The sequence below is a fragment of the Astatotilapia calliptera genome, chromosome 16 (genome assembly GCF_900246225.1).
Source record: "Astatotilapia calliptera chromosome 16, fAstCal1.2, whole genome shotgun sequence".
Taxonomy (NCBI): Eukaryota; Metazoa; Chordata; class Actinopteri; order Cichliformes; family Cichlidae; genus Astatotilapia; species Astatotilapia calliptera.
Window position 1 is genome coordinate 6,653,448 of NC_039317.1, and position 22,917 is coordinate 6,676,364.

Sequence of the window (22,917 nt, forward strand, 5' to 3'; positions counted from 1 at the left end):
CACATCACATGTGCAGGTACATTGGTACAGCACATGCGAGTGAAATTCTTGTGTGCGAGCTTCACAAGCAACAGAGTCTGAGATACTGATTGCAGGCTTTTTATTCTTGCTAAAGACACTCTTAAATAAAGAGTGTCTTTTCACTGTATTTTCATACATTTATTCAGAGACTGAAGGCTACAGCTCGATTTCATGTATCCACCTGGAAAACACTTTATGTCAGCAGCAATGTTCCCTCTAATTTTTCATGTGTCTGAGCGAACGCACAAACTCCCTGAGCGATCCCTCGGACCACTGTGAGCAGCAGCAGACGTGTGCACTGTGGTCACGCTGGCCAGCATCAAGTCCATCCAAGTTACATGGTTTATTAAAATAATCAAATTACAGCATTTACATTTATGTTAGATGACTTTTAATTAACTGCTTTAGCCCACTTACAATGAAAATTTAAAAAAATTGTTCATGACCTGTGTAGTATGTTCACACTATTGGAAGTAAAAATAACATGAAGTCCAATTTTGAAAACACAACTTTCTTTCTTTTTTTAAAATAAAGCTCTGACTTGTCTTATGAGTCTGTGGTCTGGGAGTCCTGTAACTCTGTCTGAATAAAATGCAGTATATAAAGACCAATGTTGGGCAAAGAATTATATAGTTACTTCTTCAAAAAAGTAACTGAGTTTAGCAAAGAACAGGTTTTTGTTTTTTTTCAACATTTCAAACTATTTACAGAACAATCAGCTGTTCTGCATCAAATTTGATGCCACACAAATTATTTGTGCCACTCCAAAAAATAATTTGTCCACTAAGAGATAAAGGAGAACAACAGCCTGATACCTGCAGGCCTGACAACATGAGATGTATCACTCCTGTAACACCTGTAACATTCAGTAGTCGCCTCATTGTTCTGACACACACAACAAAACTATTGACTACACTACACACTAACTACACAAGATTTGCGCTAAACGTCGCAAATCTCTCACATCTCGGAGATGTGTCACTCCCAAAACTTCCCCCTTGATTGGTTGACATGGTACATTTTTCCACCAATAGGAAAGGCTGGGTTTTTTGGTGTTGTTTTTGCTTGTGTTGAGTGCTTTCAAGCGTTTTCTTTATAAAATGCAGTTTTTACCGTTTCTTCCTGCAGTAAATATAAACAACGACAGTATTCAGGAAGAAAACCAAAGATTGCAGATATTTTTATCATAACTGTGGTTTTACGTGGCCTATCAGCACAATTTAAAAACTGGTGTAAAGTCCACACTTTTTCAATTGTTCCGTCTGTCCTGCTCACATCTCCAATGATTCTACACGTTGTCATTAACGTGGCTTCACTCCACATCAGCCACGCCGCTTTGCTAGCTAAAACAACGGTGTCGGCACATAAGGACGCTGTCATAGTCTGTCAACGACGTTGATTAGCTGCGTATATGTGAATCGCATCATTGGCTGGACTATGAGATAAGGTGGTATCGTTCTAATCCCATACGGGAGCAGCCAGTCACTCACTGACTAACACTGCAAAACAGAATTGTTAAAGTTTTAATTTTAATTTCAATTCAGGTTAGATTTTTTTGGGGGCACAATGCAGATTTTCTGTGCGCAGAGACAGTGCCAGCAGTGTGCAATCGCAAACGTGCGCAGCTTAGAGGGAACATTGGTCAGCAGTATGTAGTAAATATTTTGGATGTGAAAACAAGCTGCATGTTCAAATAGTGAAAAATGTTTACCTACAAGTTTATTATAAATGGTCACAGTGTCAAGTTCACTTACAGTTCTTTTCCAAGTTTGATGCGGTAAAGCTTAGGCTTGTTTAGCTTGTGTACTTAGTTGATTTAAAAAAAAAAATGCAAAAATGGTTAGATAATGTAAAAAGTCCTGATTTATTTGTCTAATATTTACTCTATTCTGCACTTATGGGTGAGTCATCCTCTCCCCTTTAAAACATCTCACTGGAAAATATAGTCTTCTTGGTTCTCACTTCTAATCTTAGTCATTTTCTTCTAGTTCAGCTTTGATAAAAATTATCAGTATAAAATCCATAAGCATTGCAGCTTCTTTATGACTTGAAAATGTCAATATGATGCATTACCTTTGAAACTGTGAGTTCTTTCATATGTTTAGTTATTTATAGGCCATTACTCATTGGTAGTTTCATATGCAATTGTTAGTCACAACATTAAAACTAGCTGCCTAATAATTTGTACTTTGCTATTATGTCTTGAAACTACAACTCGTGGACAAAGAACCTTTGTGGTTAACCTGAGGTGCTGAGCCTCTGTGATTTGGACTTTTCTAGTGTATTTTTTGGATGTTTGCTTAGATCCAGATGTTTGGAGTTTGGCAAGATCAGCACCTTAATCTGTTCAGGAAAAGCTTTTGGATTGTCGCTTGTTGTTCTGTTGAGGGAGGCTGCTGCTGTGAGAGGGTGCCATTGTCTTCCCGGTGGACCTGGAAGCCTTACTCTCGCTGATAGTCATTTAATTCACTATAATAAGAGTTTAGTAATCTCTACTTGTTGATAAATGCCTTTAATAACTTGCAATCACCATTTGGATTAAAATCTGGCTTCTGAGACATGCTCATTGTCTCCTGGAAACATGGCGCCCGTTGATTTTTGTCCAGAGATTGATAGGATTGTCGTCATGATGGGGGGAATTGTTTGATTTGGATGGAGGTTCCATACATAACACAGAGGTAACCATATTATGAGCCACCATCTCTTGAACTCTTGGCTTCAGAGCTGCTTGAAAACAGCCTATCTTGACTTTTTTACTGCCTCAATTTCATGGGGAATTTATTGCCACCCTCTGCTTAAGTGCCATGAATGTATTTACTGCAAGAGGCAATTCAGATGTCACACTCTTACCACCCTAATGCGTCTTCTGAAAGGACTTCCGTTAAGCCAGATACGAGGCCTCCATGGGGTGAGTTGGAAGGAGATGAGAAAGATGAGGGCAGGCAGACGGGTGCTTTAAATCAGTCAGACTGACTCTGGAGGTCACTCTAAGCAGCACATAACTCTCCAGCTCCCCAAACCTCCAAAAGCTTGTCATTGTGTCCCACTTCTGTGTGAGCTGAGCTGATTTTTTTTTTTAAAATAATTTATTTTGTATTATTTTTTTAATATACATTATTTTTTTCTCGAGTAATGGCCTTGGTTGCAGCCGCTGGCTAGAGAGAGATTTACGAATATTTCATTGCCCTGTGGTTGTCCATGACTGTACATTGTAATTGTGTTTGTGTGTATGAGACTGCGGCACATGAGCCATAAAGGGTGTCTGAATGATGGCTGCTGGTACTTTGGGTAAGAAATGGCCACGGGCACATTGTGCTTCTTGTGTAGGGCAGGCACAAACAGCCTACCAGGTTGCCATTGTGAAGGTCATAGTTTTTAACACATTGTGTAGACCCATGAAGATGGAGCCAAACCTGCCTTTTTGACTAAGACAGCTAATTGTCTTGATTTAGGGAGTTGGATTCTGTGAATAAAGAACATTTAAGAAGACATCGTGTCTTTGGGATAAATTTACAATTTTATGTCTATGTAAGAATACAGATTGGTTGCCGACTGTTTTCACACATTTCAGTCTTAATAATGCCCATTTACCATGAGATCAGGGTTTTATTTTGCATTCTTGACTCTGGAGCAGCATTAAATGCATTACATATTGAGAGATTCATACAAAGCTGCAGTAATTTATTACATACACTACCAGTCAAATGTTTGGACAGACTTTCTCATTTAATGGTTTCCCTTTATTTTTATGACTATTTACATTGTAGATTCTCACTGAAGGCATCAAAACTATGAATGAATACATACAGAATTATGTAGTGAAAAAAGTGGGACATTTCTCCAAACATGTTTTATATTTTAGATTCTTCAAAATAGCCACCCTTTGCTTTGTTTACTGCTTTGCACACTCTTGGCATTCTCTTGATGACCTTCATGAGGTCGTCGCCTGAAATAGTTTTCAACAGTCTTGAAGGAGTTCGCAGGGATGCTGAGCACTTGTCGGCCCTTTTGCCTTCACTCTGTGGTCCATCTCATCCCAAACCATCTTGTTTAGGTCAGGTGACTGTGGAGGCCACTCTCCTTCTTGGTCAAATAGCCCTTACACAGTCTGGAGGTGTGTTTGGGGTTATTGTCGTATTGAAAATAAATGTTGGTCCAACTAAACGCAAACCGGATGGGATGGCATGTCGCTGCAGGATGCTGTTGTAGCCATGCTGTATAAATCCCCAACAGTGTCACTAGCAAAGCACCCCCACACCATCACACGTCCTCATCCATTCTTCACGGTGGGAACCATGCGTGTAGAGAGTATCCGTTCACCTTTTCTGCGTCCCACAAAGGCAGCTGGAACCAAAGATCTCAAATTTGGACTCATCAGACCAAAGCACAGGTCTTCCATCAGGTTTTCATCACATGTCCATTCCTCATGTTTCTTGGTCCAAACAAACTCTTCTGCTTGTTGCTTTTCCTTAGTCGTGGTTTATTAGCAGCTGTTTGAACATAAAGGCCTGATTTGCACCAGTCTCCTCATTCAAAGTTTTAGCAATTTTCCAGACTGACTGACCTTCATTTCCTAAAGTAATGATGGACTGTTGTTTCTCTTTACTTAGCTGATTGGTTTTTGCCATAATATGAAATCTAACATTCGTCAAAAAGGGCTGTTAGCTGTGCACCAACCTGACTTCTGCACAACACAACTGATGCTCCCAACCCCATTAAGAAGGCAAGAAATAAGCTCTGACAAGGCACACCTGTGAAGTGAAACCATTTCAGGTGACTACATCATGAAGCTTACTGACAGAAGGCCAAGGGTTTGCAGCGCTGTCAACAAAGCAAAGGGTGGCTACTTTCAGGAATCTAAAACATAGGACATATTGAGAGTTATTTAGCATTTTTTTCTTTGCATATATCTTTCTTCTTATACTTGATGTCTTCAGTATGTATCTACAATGTAGAAAGTAGTAAAAATAAAGAAAAACCATTAAATTAGAAGGTTTTGACTGGTAGTGTATCTCACAGTGGAACATTTTCTCACTATTTGCTTTAACCTTATACTTTTACACTTCGGACTGCTTTTTACATTTTTTTTTTTCCTCAACCAAAATGGAAAGACAAATCTTTTTTGTGGGCTGGCCAAATAAATTCCTCAAATGAGAAATACCACTGCCTTTTCCATTGGACCCTGCACCGTGTGTGAGACTTCACTTTTTACTTTCAAGCTCATCAGTTGATAAGGTGTGGGAGGGAAAGAGAGGTTTTTAATCTCTCTCTGGCTCTGACCTTAATAACACAGGGCCACTCTTGGGCTGCCAGTTCATTCCAGAGTGAGCTGGAGTGTATAATGTTGCATGATTAATACTTTTGCAGTTGCAGTATAGAAACTGGGAAGCATGAAAATAAGCAAAACACTGTAGAGGGCGATAATAAAAACCTTCAGTCACAGGTTTCCCGATCCTTAGGCACAGAACACACAACAAGACACGATTTTATTAAGTTGGTCTTCAGACACTGAAACCATGTGTGAATGTGTTTCATTATGCAGTTGAAATGGGGACAGGCTGCCTTACTGAGACGAGTGTGCTGATTGATGATGATCCAGTTTATGACTAATGACTTTTTAATTTTTAAAAAATGGCCTGGATTTGGAAAAATAAGGAGAAATTCCCAGGAGATTGTTTCTAAAAATTCTCTATACTACAAGTGAGCGCTTCGATCACTGGCTAATGTAGCCATTCAGAAATAATGGTTACAAAACAAAAGATGCCTATGAACATACAGACATATTCATATTTCTTGACAGTGCTACTGTCTCCCTTTATTGGTGTTCTGGATTGACGTGCCATATCTTGATACATGTCAAGGGATGCTGATACACCAAATATCAGTATTTCAAAAAATACATTTAAATAGTTGAATGAATACTATGAACAAGAGGGCTCATCCCATGCACAGTCATCCTGAGATGACGTTAGTTGAACAGACTTGCATGAAACCGGCTCGACTCAAAGAGCATCCAACACTGGGCACACTTAGCTTCAACGAGTTATCAGTTAATTGCTGCATTATCAGAAACAGATTGCACATAATTCCCAGCTTGACCTCATTAGTTGCAGACTGTGACAAACATTTATGGCAGGTTTTGGTTGCAGTATTGGTATACTTGCTAATGCCATTTTGTTGCAAAAAAAATAACCAAGTAAGATAACATTATGTTTATTTTATCGGATAAACAAAATTTTGACAGTCTAACTTTGAGGACATAATTTACAGCTTAAAAAGATGATAAATGTATGTTGTTGCAATACTCAGCATTTCGCCAAAATCGCAATAATAATTCATCGTGAGTGAAGACATTTTCTGATGAGCTGTTTCCAAACGCGAAACATTTTCCTCCTCGTCTCTAAACTCTCTTAGAAAAAGAGATTTTTAATCTGTGAGATGTATACTTGGACAGATAACGGATATAAATAAATAAATAAAACGCTTATGTACTACCTCTTGCATCATATTGCAGCTTTCAGTTTTCGGTCTTCAGCAGAAAAAAGAAAAAACAATGCAACAACAAACACATCAGGCTGTTATACCTGGATAAATGCTATATTTTTCTGCATTTTCTGAAGTAGTTTGTTCTTCAGACCTGGCAGAACAAAAAAGCAGTAGGATGTTTACCAAGTCATGACAAGTACTAATGAGGCAGGATCTGGTAGACTTGCAGATAGTAAGATTCAGCCTAGACTCCAAATGAGAAAGCTACAAATTTATACTTTTTTTTAGGGGGAAAAATCCTCTTATCTTGTAAGTAATGGTTTAAACAAATTGCCATTGTCCAACAAAAAAAACTTAGGAAAACATTAGCTTGTCCATTCGTTGCAGTTCAAATCGAAGGGTTGGAGGGGGGGAAAATGCAAAATAGCATAGAAGTGGGATTTTAAAACTAAAAGTATATGCAAGATAATAGTATAAGTATAAGCAGCTGCCACAGAAAAGATGAATCATGTGAAACGACAGCGTTGTGTTTCTACTGGTGCTTCTCTGAAGAGTTGAACAGGCTCCCCTTATCCTACACCACAAGCTGTTGGATGTCTCCACACTCCGAGATGTAGTAATTCACAGTGGGTACTAACTGAAAAGAGAAGTAATCACCAGCAGCACTGACTAGAGGTAAAGGCGTGTGTCACGGCACGTTTTGTGGAGGAATCTTTGGTGCAGTGTGGGTGGGAACACGGTTTATTAACTTAAACATACCCTTTGTTGCACAGTTTATCACGGTGTTAGATGCTTTGTGTTCAGTTTGGCTTAAACACAAAACGTTTTCATTTTTTCCGTTATGAAATTGGTATTTCAAGTTCTTATGAAGGTGTCCATGAACAGATTAATTCCAGCAACACTTGAAGTGTGGAACAAGAACATGGATAATTTAACAGAATTTCCTGCTCCCTACTCTGAACTACATAGTACAACATAAAGCCAAATAATAATAATAATAATATCTTTGGTGCTAATAGCCACCTTCTAGCATCCTGCAGTGCCCTTTCATAGGGATATTGATGAATACAGGTCACAGGAGTGTTCATTTTGGCTGCTATTTCCTCTCTGCAGCAAATTACTGAGGAGCTTTACTTCTGATTGTAGAGTGCATCAGCCACTGGGTCAGTGCAAGCCCATCCACCCCCTTCCCCCCAATCCTTTGCATGTATCTCCCAAGATACTGTGATGGCAAGCGGTAGCTGTCAGAATCAATCACTGAATTTTGTAGCCTAATGTCCAATTAGTATTCCAAGGTCCTTTAAATAAGCAGTTTGTCAACATTGTCAAGCTCCCCGCACTGCAGCGCTTGTCCTTGGCATATGAGCCAATCAGAATTTGATGAAGCGTCCAATCAACACATATCAGAGGGAGTCAGCCAACGTTTAAGTGTCCATGTCCCGGTGCGTATTAATTTGATTTATAATCCTCGGTGCGTGAACAGAGTGCGTCATGGAAAGCCACGAAGCCAAGAACACAATGAAACTTCTGGCCCTTGTCTTTATTAGCTTGGCTGCATGCCTGCTCCAAGGAGAGAGAAAGTTGGAAGAGGATTTGGATGCTCATGGTGGCATAAAGAGGCAGGCTGTTGGACAGAGAGGGAAACTGGTGTAGCTTGGTGGCCGTAAAATGACAGGTCTATATTTTATGGGCCAGAGATGCACTTTGTCATTTTTGTAAATTTTGTAGCTTGTAGTTGGGGAAACCCCAACTTTCAATTGGTATTGGGAAGAGCTCTACATCTTAGTCACTTTGTCAAAACCGAGATCATCATTAACCAGAAATGATGATGAGGTAACAGTCATGTAGACAGACTGCAACAGAGGGCAAGAAATCAGCAGATATCCATATAAATGAGACTGTGATATACAATACACGGCCACATGAACAGGAAATGTGCCTTCTTCTTTTTTCTGTTGTCGATGCCACATGTGTAAGAGTTGCGAAGGGGAGGAGGTGTTTTGAAATGGATAGAGAGCAGCACTGATTCAGTAAAAGCTGGCACTCTTTCCTCCCTTGGCTGTGTCATCTTCTCTGTTTGCCCTGGAGCGCCTCTTCACAGCATCAGCCTCCATGTCAGGGCTCATCTCCCAATCTCTTGCTCTTTTTATCCTCCTTCCCTCCCCGAGTCTCCTCTTTTCCAGCCTCTTTTCAAAGCTCATATGAAAAGTAGAGTCTTATTCTTCTCTGTTCAGTGGACCGATGTCTGTATGATTGGTTGAAAGGAAGTAATGCAATATAATGATATATATAGAGAGAAGACGAGGCTTTGCCATTGGGCCTGTGTGTAGAAAAACACTATTGTTTTGCATTGAATTGATTGGTGGATTTCACGTTCCTATGACAACTAACCCAGGCTACAACAGCTGCTGTAAATAAACCAATGTAATGCTCAAATGAAAATTATATCAGTGCAACTTGAAATCATACCACCATGATGACTGTATGATTGTGTCCCTTTTGTTTTTTCTGACAGTGATGTCACACGTGTCAAAGGACTTTGCTTCTTCTAACATACTGTTTTTTTTGTTTGTTTGTTTTTTTTAGATGATGAAACATGCCTGGGACAGCTACAGACAGTACGGCTGGGGTCACAACGAGCTAAAGCCCATCGCCAAGAAAGGACATTCCACAAATATCTTTGGTAAGCCAGATACTGCCGCCTTTACCCATCGGCAGTTTGCTCACACACTCATAAGTCGCACTTGGATGCATGCGTGATGTGCACACACACACACCATCTTCCTAACACTCAGACAAACACACACGGCTCCTTCTCTTGTGGACAAGGTCATGCGATAGTGCCTCCAGCAGGATGCATATCACATTAGGGGAAAAAAATGTTTGCAAACACGAGCATAGGCTCGCTGAGGCTGCAACAAGAGGATGCACGTGACGAACAGGAGAAATCTAAATGTATTTGAGATACTGCAGATATTTAACAAGTCTTTATTTAGTGCATAGATCTGCACTTTGTTAGTGAGCAATAAACACTCAAATAATCTCACTGTTGGGCTAACACTCCAATGTGTCAGCCTTATCACAGTAAAGTTGTAGTGTTAGGTTTAAAATTAGACAGTGTAGCTGATAATGCTTGGTGAGAAATTATTTTTTGTACAAGGAGAGACAATCGGGAATTGTTTATTGGTATGCACCTCTTTATCTGCCATCTATGATGATCACAATGATCCAGCCACTACACTCGTTGTAGTTGAACATTTTGTACATTTTCAAAACATTAACAACATTACCTGCTGTTCAAATTAAATATGTTTTACAGAAACGATTCATATAAAATGTTAAAATGACTGAATTATAGCTTAAACTATCTATCTCTATCTATATATCTATATGTTTGGAAGTCTGTGAAGTCTTTCTTTTTTGGTCTCTGCCAGCACTTGTACAAAACTATCTGGCTCTTCAGCAGCTGATGCTCCACTCTGCCTGTCTGCTGCTTGCTGTGTAGTCTGAAGTGTACAGAGGCTTTTTAGAACTTATTGACTGAGAAGGACCGCCCACTAAGAACTGCGCCAATTAACCAAAACACTAAAGTTGCAGGCTAGACAGGCTATGCAGGGGGCTAAAACTCACTGCAAAGCTCCTTTGGGCAAATGGGAGCTGATAAATTTTGGCTGTGAATAGTCTGCAAGTTCATAACTATGCAAACTTTAAGTGCTCGTATTATGCTCAGTTGCAGATTTATCATTTTATTTTGGGATATGTTTGGATGCTTGTTCAGAATTTTTTTTTTTTTTTTTTACTTCTGTTATCTGTTGCAATAGCTCTTCATATCCTGTACCAGAAATGCTCAGTTTTAGCTTCTGTCTCTTAAAAACCTCCCCCCTAAAAGCACAGATTGCTTTGATTGGCCGGGTTGCCTGGCTAATTTGACCTGTTGGTTATACACTGTAAATCTATTAGTACGAGTGCAGCCCAGCTAACTGAGTCCTCAGTTCCCCGAGAGCTCAGAGAGCACAAAGGTTCTTGAGTTCATTCTTGTAACAAATACAATATTTATACCTGGCTTAGCTCGTGCCTGAGGCATTTTAAAAAACAGAAGCTGCTGAAGTGAAGAAATAATAGTAGTTTTAAATAACCAGTGCCCAGTTAAGACGGAATTTTTGTCAGCAAGGTTGTCCAAATTTCTGATATAGAAAATGTTACTGGTATCTTTATGAACCAAAAGTTCTGAAAATAGTTCTCTTAATTGATAAATGGGCAAAATGATTGCGCTAGCAAAGCTGTTTTTCATACGTGCTCATGTTTGATGTTGCTGTAAGGCATTTGTACATTTGTGAATCCTTTGGAGCTATGAAGATCTCTCATTTTATTACGTATAAAAATGGTCAGATCTTCATGTGAGTCAGATCATGGTGGATCCCGGAAAAGTAGTTTGTGTACTATGGGTGCCCCCGAGCTTTTTTGATGCAGTGTGTAATTCAGTGTTCTCTTCAGTGCTGAAAGCCAACCAAGCTCAGAGTCAGCAAATCAAACCCAAGCCTCTGCCATGCTTTAGAAATGAAATATGCTTCTGTTGCAGCCAGAATGTTAGAAATATACGTGTAGCATTTTCAGGCTTCTTGCATCTCTACAGTTTTGCTTTGGCCACTTCAAACTGCCTGTGTGCTATTAGTTCAGATGGTGCATATCCACAGTTGTCTTAGGTGGTCACATTCTGTCAGTAATCAATAGAGAAATCCAGGTTATTTCAAAGCGTTCCCAAGCTTTTTCTTGTACCTCCTTGTGTTATTAGTCAATTGCATGTCTTCATCTGTGGTCTATGGCTTTCAGAGTTGATGAAGTAGGCACACAGCTATCCAGAGCTATCCAGCCCTCTGTCACAGCTTTGTAAAGAAGACGCAATTAGCACATAACCTGCTAAACAATAGCTGGATGGAATGACTGTGTAGGCTGCAGCCTTTGCCTTTGTGTCGTGTTTGATTCATTTGAATTACGAAAGTAAATGGTGAAAAGATGAGGAGAGCTATGGTTAATATCGATAGATGTGTTAGTAATAATCACTGCCAATAATGATTTAACTCATTGGATACTGTGAGCTTATACCTGTGAAAATGTGGCTTTGTGCTTGTTTATCTGTTTGAGTTGCCAGCTTGACTTGTGTGTTTATGCTAATGTTGCTGGATGTGTGCGTTTATGTGCGTGTGTGTGTGGTGTGAGGGTGCATGCTTATGAGGCGTTTGTGTCAAATTGGAACGTTCCGTCTGGCAAATTGGCCGGAGGCGCCTCTGTTATTTTATGAGCTGCTGCTAAATGGTAGATAGATGCTGCTTGTGTGTGTGTGCGCACTTCCATTTGTTAGTATTCATGTGTGTCTGACTGTTCATCTGCAGCATGTCCTTTTGTGTTTTATCATTGTGTCTGTCTGGGTGGTTTTCCCCTGCCGCCTTGTAATAGCTGACTCTGGATAGATGCTGTTATTATTCACTGGGTGGCCAATAAAATACAAGCAAGACACAAGGCAAAATCAAGCATTGCGCTCCTCACAAAACACACTTCCATTATTGATGAGGCGTATCCTGTCTTCTTACAGGCGGTATTGATTGTGTTTTGGTGTGATTTGGAGAGAGTGCAGAATGCAGAAAGAAAAAGCAGTATTTGAGAGATGCAGTGGACCTCCTGCTGTGTTAGCTATTACTGACATTGACTGCTTTTAACACGGGGGACTCAGACATCCAAAAGTCTGGCTGACTGGATGAAAATAGTGCGAGTTATGGATTTAAACCACGTTCATATTTTGCTAGACCCTGATGCACTGCACGTTGGGATAAAAAGTATCCCTTTGCATTTCTTTAAACTTGAATTCTGAACCTGACTTCTTGACTGGAGGGCAATGTGGAAAGATTTCTCATCTCCGACCAAGCGAGCGCGGCATCGTCCCGTTTCAGGCTAGAACTGAGAAGCGTTCTGTTCCCGACAAAAGCATTACATACATAACAGTTTGTATACAGCTAGCTTCTATTTAACATGCCCTCCATGCAGCTGTTAAAAAAGAAAATGCGTAAAGCTCTTTGTGCTCACTGCATGCCTTCCAGCTCAGCCTTAATCTGTCCTGAGAGAAGAGGGCTGGCCAGAATGGTAACAAGTGGACCAGGGCTCCCATTGTGCCTCAGATAACCTTGTCTCCTCTGCCTCGCGCTGATGCCGATGCATTTATTTTTCCACCCTATTCTGTTGAGATGAGCTGAGTTGATTTTTGACTTCAGATCCAAACACATCCTTTGTCTACACAGTTCAAGCCACTATAACTCATGACCTTTCTGTAAGACAAAAGTAGCAAATACACTGGATTTTTTTAAAACTAGTATATGCCTGTGCCTAATACTACTAAAACAGAACAAAACAGAATTAGAAATGATGATGCGGTAACAGTCATGTAGACAATTAATTTTTTTTCCGTCCTCGTGCTTTGCGTTTGCAGTGCGATCTTTTTCATTCGTTTTGACTCCAGTCTTGGCAGACGATGGAGGCGATACTGCCCCCATAGCTTCCTGTAGTGTATTGCAGTTACAAACATGCATTTACGTGGTATTAGTATACGACACATTGACAATGTAAATGTCGACTATTTGTTGTAGTCGACGTCATCGATGATGCCAGCGAATCGTTGTAGCCCTACTTGCAGTAGAAATTGAGGAGTGTTGTTTCTTAGGGTTGCTACTTTCTATAGATTTAATTTGTGGCTTTTTGAAGTAATTTCAGCGGCTTTAGTCTCGTTTCGCGACACGCGAGGGAGTTCAGTGGTGAGTCTGAGGCCTGCCATCCATACTCTGTCTAGTGGCTGTTATTGCTTTATTGGTTTTGCAGTCCAGCGATTTTCATCTAAACCTGCAAGTGGAGATTTGCTCATATCTCATCCCCATGGCTTTTCCCCAGCGGCAGTTTGACACGCTCACAGTAAATGATATTACAGACAGCCTCAGGCATGTTGTTGCTAGAGGCCTGTTAGGTTGGAGGCGATGGGGATGATGCAAAGCGGGGATGAGGCTTGGACACCTGGATCCACTGTCAGCTCAGTACTGGAGAGAGCTGCCTCATTATTCATAGCATGCTTTTTCCATTACAAGATTACTTTGGTTGTTTGCCCACAGAGATGATCTGTCACTTTAAACTCAGTTTTCAACAACACATTCTCGGTTGTAATCTCAAAAGCATTTGATGCTGTTTCTTTGTTTTGCTGCTTTTCTTAATGGCATTAAAGCTCATAAATTACTGCATTCAAGTAAAGCAAAAAGAATTATTACAGGATTTTCAGTATACGAGTCATTTGGGGGTGGGGGGTTTAGAAGACTATCTACAGGCCCTCTGTGTACCAGTAGGTTCTCTTTGGCTTCAGTCACTTTCAGAGTCCTGTAAAAATACCAGATCAAACCCTACTTTGATTTCAAGCTTTGCTAATCAGTAGACTCAGCCATGTAATCTTCTGTAGAGCTACTGGATTTTCATTCCTTCTCACATTATCTCTGCTGGGTTTGTGTGGATGATGTAATGACCACTTTCACTCAGTGTCATGTAACTTTACTTGACCCTGTTGCTTACATGCCTTTATGTGATGGCTTCATGATCAGTAAGCAAAATAACATGTTTATGTGCAGATATTAAATAAGTAATATCTAGTGCCATAAACTGAGTTCTTGTACCAAAGTGTGCCTTGACTGTTTGGCTATGAGGTCAGTTCCTTGATCATTAATATGGAAATTGTCATGACCATTGATCAACCACCAATCAAAGTGCGTTGATCATTAATCAAAGATCATTGATCAGCGGCCATGAGTACTGTTTATAAGGTTGGGGAAGCCTGCAGTCAGCTGAACGTTTCTCCCACTATAAACACTACGTCCAAATGAACTGAATACACCTTTTGGGGTATTCGTGATATGTTAGAGTATTTGTGCATGTCCATAAAGTCTCTGTATACAAACAAAAGCAATGCGATGCATCTTGTGCTGCTCTGGGTGTATTGTCAGCATTGATCGCAAGATATTGAATAACCCACAGAGCCTACTTCTAGTACTTCCTTAGTTATCTTTTTATGGATGCAGCATGCTGTCAGCTGTAAGCTATTATCCAAAACTCCTCACTGTTGTTGCCTTTTTCATGAGGGTTGATTCCAGAAATCTTATGGCACTATTACCATGGTCTTAGTTTGGTGCTCGTAAGTGTAAAACGGTGTCAGCCAAACCCTTACTGTTCATAGGCGAGTCGCCGAACTTAGATCTGTTTTGCATACATAAATACCTTCCTAACATTTCACCTGACAGGGTGTCATTATCACTCACCTTCTACATTTTATTTGCAGACACATCTCTCGTGTACAGGTAAAACTGATGAGACACTATCAGTTTTACCTCCAAACAACCACAGTTTAGCTAGGTTACTTTGTTCACGGGCATGTGTGCTTCAAGTAGGAAAATTTACTTGACAGTGCCGAGAGTTTATAACACAAGCTTTTTAAAAAAAAAATTATTCTGTTTGTTTGTAAAAGGAAACTCTTACTCATCTCATATTTTGGAAATAATGGGAAACTAATATTCTGTTGGTTAATACTTAGTAACAGAAGTGATTTTCCATGTTGGATGAGAAGCCATGCATGTTTAACTGAAGGCATTTCACTCCCAAAGCTTGCACGTTGTATGCTTGGATGTGTTGATGACTGAGACAGTAAGAAAGAGTGGAGTGGGGTGAAAGGTTTGCCTGATGATTGCTTCCTAATGATGGCCCAAAGACTCGAGACTGCTTTCTGCAGCAGAATAGGAAGCAGAGGAAGAGCGTGAAGCAGAGATCAGGGATTGTGGAGGGGAAGACAGAGAGAAATCCAGCTGATGCTTCACTAAGCTCCATGCCTCTTAGTTACTGTTGCCATGCTTGTCTGCACATTTCAGGTTCACAGTGGTAACGGTGGCAAATTTGCTCACTGAAATTCTTAGTGTTTCTGGAATCACAGGTTCATGATGTCAGGCTGTAGTTAGAGCAGTAACCATCACTATATTCCATTGCCGAGTTGGAAGTAAGTTATTAGTAAGTTATTGGATATATTGTAATCTGATAGCAGTGAAACATAACCATGAAAACAAATGGAAATTCTTACATTAGTGGTTAAGGTTAAATGCATTTTTTATGGCTTCTAAAAATGTATTATTAGTAATTGTAACCTCTTGACACCACTTCAGATCTGATCTGTACCTGCTAGAATTAATTGGTACTTCTATTTATGACTGAGCTTGTTACATAATTCCTACCCTGACAGGCTTTGGAACAGTTACAATGTGAAAAGAGAGTGAAGAGTAAGACCTGAATTCTGCTCCCAAACAAGGCATCAAATCTTCTTCAGAACATTAATGTGAGCCTCCCTTTCAGATTAAACTTTCAGCAGGGCTGCCAGTGCCGAGTTGGACAGCAGGAAACAGAAGGATTTGCCTGCTGCTGAGTCCAGCAGGAATGTGCATAAGCCTCTCAAACAGAGAAGAAAAAGGGGAAGGTTCTTAAACAAAACATCACCTTGTAGGTTTGTACCCACAGGCTTTGGCATTTTTATTGTCTGCCATCAATGTGAGCAGATGATGATCAAGGTTGTATAACTGCTGCTGAATAATTGGTTTGGGCTCATTGGAACCAGTCGGGTTGTTACTTTTTGTTAAAGGGATCTGATTCAGTACAGTGCAGGGAGGTTTGGTGGCAGTGCAAAGCTGTGAAAAAGTTGTACTCGGCGGCCCAGTTGTTTTGATGTGAATTTGTTTCAGATAAATTGGTTGTATAGTTCTGTCTCCCAGAAAATTTCATGTGCATACCATTTAGATTTTGTAGGAGTTGCTGACCTTTTATTTAACTAAAATACTTCAGGAAAGGTCACACTCCTCTTTCCTCCCCATTGCCCACACTTACACATCTTGGCCAACGTTCTCTTTTCATACAGATGACTTTCCTCAGCTTTGTTGGGGTTTTTTTTGTTTTTTTTTGTCTGTCAGTGACAAAGACCCACATTTGACATTATGCTTTGTGTTTTAAACAAAGGAGACTTTGACTCACGAAACATAAATTGAGCTTTTGAAAGGCTAGATTGCAGTAACTTTGTACAAGAAAGGCTGCGATAATTGCCCTAGTAACCCGCTTAACGCCCATATCAGAATCAGAATCAGAATACTTTATTGATCCCTGGGGGAAATTATTTTTTGTTACAGTGCTCCATTTTAAACCAACATTAAGACAAGACAGACAATACGCTAACTAAGAATAGTACAATATATACATATATATACATACATACATAAGTCACTTATAAATAAATAGCTGGAAAAGAAACATGTGTAGTTGTAGCAGCAAACAGTGTGTTAAGTGGATGCGTTGTACAGGGAGATGGCCACAGGCAGGAATGATTTCCTGTGTCGTTCAGTGGTGCTTTTCGGTAATCTCAGTCTCTCACTGAACGAGCTCCTGTGACTGACCAACATGTCATGGAGTGGGTGGGAGGTGTTATCCAACATTGTCTTTATCTTGGACAGCATCCGCCTCTCCGACACCACCTTGAGGGAGTCCAGCTCCATCCCCACAACATTGCTGGCCTTACGGATCAGTTTATTAAGTCTGTTGGCATCTGCGACCCTCAGCCTGCTCCCCCAGCATGCAACAGCATAGAGGATCGCACTGGCCACCACAGACTCATAGAAAATCCTCAGCATTTTCTGGCAGATGTTGAAGGACCTCAGTCGCCTCAAAAAATAGAGACGACTCTGGCCCTTCCTGTAAAGTGCTGTGGTGTTTTTAGCCCAGTCCAGTTTATTGTCAATGTGTACTCCAAGGTATTTATAGTCCTCCACAATGTCAACACTGACCCCCTGGATTGAAACAGGGGTCAAGTGTTTCCTGGTCTTCCTGAAGTCCACGATCAGTTCCTTGGTCTTTGCCACGTTGAGCTGCAGATGATTCTGCTCACACCACGTGACAAAGGAGTCGACCACAGCCCGGTACTCTGTCTCATCATCCCTGCTGATGCATCCAACCACCGCAGAGTCATCAGAAAACTTCTGAAGATGGCAGGTCTCTGTGCAGTGGCTGAAGTCTGTGGTGTAGAGGGTTGAGCAGATGGATCATTTAGATGACCTTTTTAGTCATTAAGATTTAATAAAATGGAGTGATGAAAAATACGCTTTGCAGATGTTTTTCTGGTTCCATTGTCCTTGTGGGCGATTATTACCTCTTGACAAGAAGACATTTTTTTTTAACTTGATTGCAGTGCTAAGGAACATTGTTCACATCTCACATCTCTTATTTTATTACCTTTTTAAATTATTTTTCACAAAGATTAGCACAGTCACCAAAAGAGCATAGACACCTATCTAAACTTTGTATAACTTGTCTGTTGGATATGGAAAATGTAGTGTAGATCAAATTTGCTGAATCTGTTTTCTTCTTTCTTCTGAGTTAATATTCAGTTCTGAGTCGTGTTCTTTTAGACAGACCTGTAGTGTTCTGTCCATGACAGGCCAGGCCAAATTACAGAAAATAATACCAGCAATTTTATTACAACTTTGTATTCAAACTAGGCTCAAGGGTGGAAAAACAAACACTCACAGTAGCCATGTGGGGATATATATGTGATATAGGGATTCACAGTAACCCTATAATCCTAGCTCCGCCCGTAGTGCAGGAGAGTTGCACATATTGTCATATAATCACATAATGGTGGCCTATCTAATTCGATTGTGTCATCATTAACTGAGCTGAAATCCTTTGACCATTCAACTCTTCATTTGCAAACACAAGCGACACTGTTGTCAAAGCTATTTGTTTAATTTTCTTTGCACATGGGGCAAGGGGATGCCAGCAAATACCTTTACACTCAGACCAGTGCCGACTGAGGCTCTTTGGCACCGAGCCTGGAAACGGGCATCCGGGCTGAGGTTTAGCCAGGGAGCTCATGTAGAGCTGAAAAGCCCAGACTGACCAGTAACACTCTGAGGCAGAAAACAGAACACAGCAGATGTTTAATTCTGCTGCCAAATAAGTTGGTAACCAGTTACTCATCGCCAGCCAGGCTAGTCTGAATTGTCTTGGGGAGTTTGATTTGGCTTCATTAATTGCCACTGGGTATATTACAGGACAGGCTGCAGGGCCACACAGGACCTGGGTCCATAGAAGAGGACAAACGGTCCAGAACTGTGCAGGACGCTTTAACTGTGCTTGCTAAATTTGTTGGAACAAAGGTTCACTTTAAAGCAAAAGGCATCATGGTAATCTTGACTTTGGTGACTCCAGCTCATTTTATTTCACGTCTCCCAAAATTGCACCACATATATGTTAGGAATTATTTTTTCTGCTGGTAACAGCTGCAGCATTTGTGAAGAAACGATGCCATTTATGATCGAGTTAGATAGTAGATTAAATCCCTGTGACACTAATAGAGATGGCACGATACCACTTTTTTATGTCCGATACCGATACCGATATCATAAATTTGGATATCTGCCGATACCGATATGAATCCGATATAGTGTTTTTTAATCAACAAAACTGTTTTTTAAAATATCTTGCTGCATTTTGCAAGTCTGCAAGTTCATACTCAAGTTTAAAACAACAACTACACTAAAGCTATTCTGTTATACCTGTATACAAAAAAAATATTTCATAGTTCAGCAATACTGATCAATCTAATAAACTTAGACCTACACCATCCTCCCTATTCTGGTATTTTAAAGAGTACTTAGCGTAAATATTAAGCAACCTAACTAATAGGGTTCCAACTCCCAGCAACAACAAAAATAAATAAATAAAAAATAGGGAACCACCCCTCACGCTCCACCTCATGATGCTTAATCAACGTAATCAACCTTAATTTGATGCAGTGTGAAAAAAAATGCACAGAAATCAATTATTTTTCAAGAAATATTAAATAGATTCAACATCTTTCTTCAACAAAATTGCAGACTGCACAGATGGTACCTTCCCAAAGGAAAAAGTACTATAGCTTACTAGGGTATATATATTAGACTTAATAGTCACTATATACAGTAATTGACTTCTATTCATTTTACATCAAATTAAAACTTTGGGTGTCAGATAATTATTTATTAAAAGCTAGACATTTTAAATGAGAATAAGAAAGAAAAGTATGTCTTTGTGCCCCCTTTTCCCAGTTAATGCCCTATCGGCCCCCCTGGCTAAACTTTGCTAGATCCGCCCCTGCACAGTTACCAGCCGTCAGCTACGTAGAAAAAGATCCTCGAGTAGAAAGTAATATTAAATAAATTGTAACAACAGCTGATCAAGCTTAAACGTGCTGCTGTTGTTCAGCCGCTGGTTTCCTCTTTCTGGCGCAAAGTGGACCAAAAACAAACAAGAGAGACTCACAACAGAAAAGCCGATCAGCTGATCATTTAAGCAGTTTCACGATTGAAGTAGCAGCCGGAGAGCGAGAGGCAGTCGCTCGTTAAGCTTAACGTGGGAATGCTTTACAAACATTCAGAGATGGACTTACACACTTGCTTTACTTCTCTCGGGATAACTTTGTCGGAGATGAAATGCCAGGTTGCTAGCGAAGCTCCAAATGCTGACACTGAACCGCTGCAACTCGCTTACGTTCATGCTTCGACATAGGCGAACTGAGTTTTCCATATTTTGGTATCCTGCCGAACGACTCCAGATTGTAAATCACGCGATAGATTATATCGGATTTCTTAGACACTAACTGAACTCGGCTACTTTGTTAAAGTCGAACTGGAGTATTTCCAGGTATCCTGAACACTCCAGAGAAAATACTGTTTCTTTAAATGGAGCAGGGTTGTCATGATACTTTCAAATTCAATACTGATACCCAGGAAAATGCTTGATTTTCAATATCATTTTTTAAACCACTGGAAAGATTTTGGCCCCATCCTGCAACAACAGACGTAGTGGCAACAAAAGGCATTTCCTGTAAATGTAAAATTGTTCATTTTACATAACTTTTTACAATAATTTCCAAATTATAAGTTAGATTTAAAACACTGGTATTTAAGATTAAGTTTAGAGGATTTATTCATTTTACAAATCAGAAAAGTTAAAGTTTCTGATTTTGTCTACGTCTGCCTGCAACCTCTCACTGTTCACACTGATCCACCTCATTCTGCAGCTCTTCACATCTTCATCTCTGCTCTTCAGTCCTGAAACCGGCATAATCCTGCTGCTCTGCTCTTAATTTTACTCTTTATTTGCTCGGATTAGTTCTCCACACTCTAGACTCTCTATTCAGTTCACCCATAGTTCCCCCAGTGCTCTGTTTGCACAGCCTGCCTCGTTCTACATGTGGCTGCATTCGGCACTTCCACGGCTTAATATTTCATGACCTGCACTTCTCTAGCTGCAATGTTAATTAAAATAGATGGCTGATGTGTCCATCTATCTTAATGAGTTCCTGGAATAACAAGCACCTATAACACGTGTTATTTAGATTCAGCAGTGTGGAACACTAGACACATTTCCTGTTTGTTGTAGTAGTAGGAGTAGCTCTTCCTCAGTTTGCATTTAGAATTTTAAAAACTTTTTCCGACATTTAAATGTACCAGGCTTCGAGCAGCATGGTACGTTGTCAGCTTGTTCTGTTTGGATCAGCTCTTCTCTACTGAAGGGAGGAAGGGTCTCATAATTTGGCAAGAACCAGACCCTTATTTACTTTCTTGTAGGTCAGTAAACGCAGCATCATACAGAGATTTGTTAAAGGGAACGGCTCTTCTGGTAACACTTAAACCTCAGATTTCAGCTTCATCACACGTCCTCAAACACACTGCAACTTAAATGTGGGATCTCTGACTTCAGCTTTCGGAGGGCAGCCCTGGATGTTAGGGAGAAATAGTCTGTACAGGAGTAAGAAGAGTAGACTTGCAACTAGACCTGCATGTCCACAGAGTTGTGTAGAGGTCATGATAAGAAACACAAGGCACGACACGGACGCTTGAAACACAAATGCTTTGTATGTATCTCCACACATCACCTCTACACTTTCTTCCATTTTCATTCGATTCAGAGCCAAACCAAGCGAATTTATGCATGACACGCACAAACACACACACCTGAGCTCTCAATCATCTCCCACTCTCCCTGAGCCGACAGTTTACAAGACAGGGAGAATGGAGACTGAATAATGGCATCACGTTTTCGTGCCTCGTGTGAATTCATGCCTCTGAAACCTGTCGTCTAATGAAACCGGCACGGAGCCTGGGACGGAGAGTGTGAGTGTTCGAGAGAGGGAGAGAGAGATAATGGAGGGGGAGAGGGAGAGAGAGGTGTGTGAAATTGTGATAGATGGAGAGAGCATGTTGAAGAGTGGGGGGTGGAGTTCAGTTGAAGTAGTGAGAAGCTGTGTGGTGTATCAAAGGGAAGGGAGAGTACATGAATCTATGTTAAAAGAGCAGGAGACCTGATGAGAGTGTGTGTTGGTTTGCAGCTGGCGAGGTCTGTGTGCACGAGGCAGTGGCAATAATTCCCTGAATAAATAAACGTCATCCCGGCCAATTTGTCTCTGATAAGCAGCGCCTGGCAACCCTAAAATCAACTCCTGGAAGCACCAATTCAACTTCATGTGATGCCTTTGGTGTTGTTTATATCAAGGCTGCAGAGCAGTCAGGTCGTGAAAACCCATGGCAACAGGACATGACAGAGATGATACAGGAAGATGCATGGTGACCGTTCGTAGGGAAAGATGTTGAGTCAAATTAACAAAAAATAAATTTTTTAATGAGATGTATATGTAAAAAAGCGTGAATGGATTGTTCGCGAATCTGGGTTCTGAATGGAGCGATCAAGGAAAGATTAGGGAGAACGCAGCAAGACAGTGATGAATGAGCACAAGCAGATGGTTCGGTATACGAGGGAGGGGCAGACGAAAAGATGGAGGCTGAGCTGGAGAGAGAAACTTTCCAGGTGTGATAACAAGGTTATTTCCAAAGATGAGAGCGAGCAGAATTTCTCAAGGTTAGAGAAACGCACCCAGAAGAGTCCGGCGGATACGCATAAGTAATCTGCACATTTAAATTTTCTTTTGCTTTGAATTTGGAGTTGGGATTAGAAGATGGAGGGTGATTCATTTGATGAGCTTGTTGCTAGATTGGATTGGCCAAAGAAATGCTCCGCTGTCATTGGTTTTCATGTTGGCGGACGAGGTGAAAAACCCAGAGAACACCTTCACTACGTGAGAAGTTGGAGTTTTTAAAAATGAACAAAGAAAAAAGCCTTTCGCTAAGATCTTCTGCTCTACATACAGAAGGGCAATTTGTCCCCAATCAGTTAATCCAGTCCAATCCTTTTTGTTTATATGTTACCAATTCACAGCAACAGTCACCTCAAGGTGCTTTATATTGTAAGGTAAAGACTCTACAGTATTTC

General features: G+C 40.5%; 1 protein-coding gene across 4 annotated transcripts in view; it reads left to right on the top strand.

The window, feature by feature from the left end:
• Window positions 1-22,917, top strand: part of man1a2 (mannosidase, alpha, class 1A, member 2) — a 144,362-nt gene that overhangs the window by 42,578 nt on the left and 78,867 nt on the right. For all 4 annotated transcript variants that reach the window (XM_026145360.1, XM_026145362.1, XM_026145363.1 and 1 more), the window contains one exon: window positions 9,094-9,190. In XM_026145360.1, coding sequence (XP_026001145.1) covers window positions 9,094-9,190 — 97 coding nt within the window. The remainder of the gene's footprint in view (window positions 1-9,093; window positions 9,191-22,917) is intronic.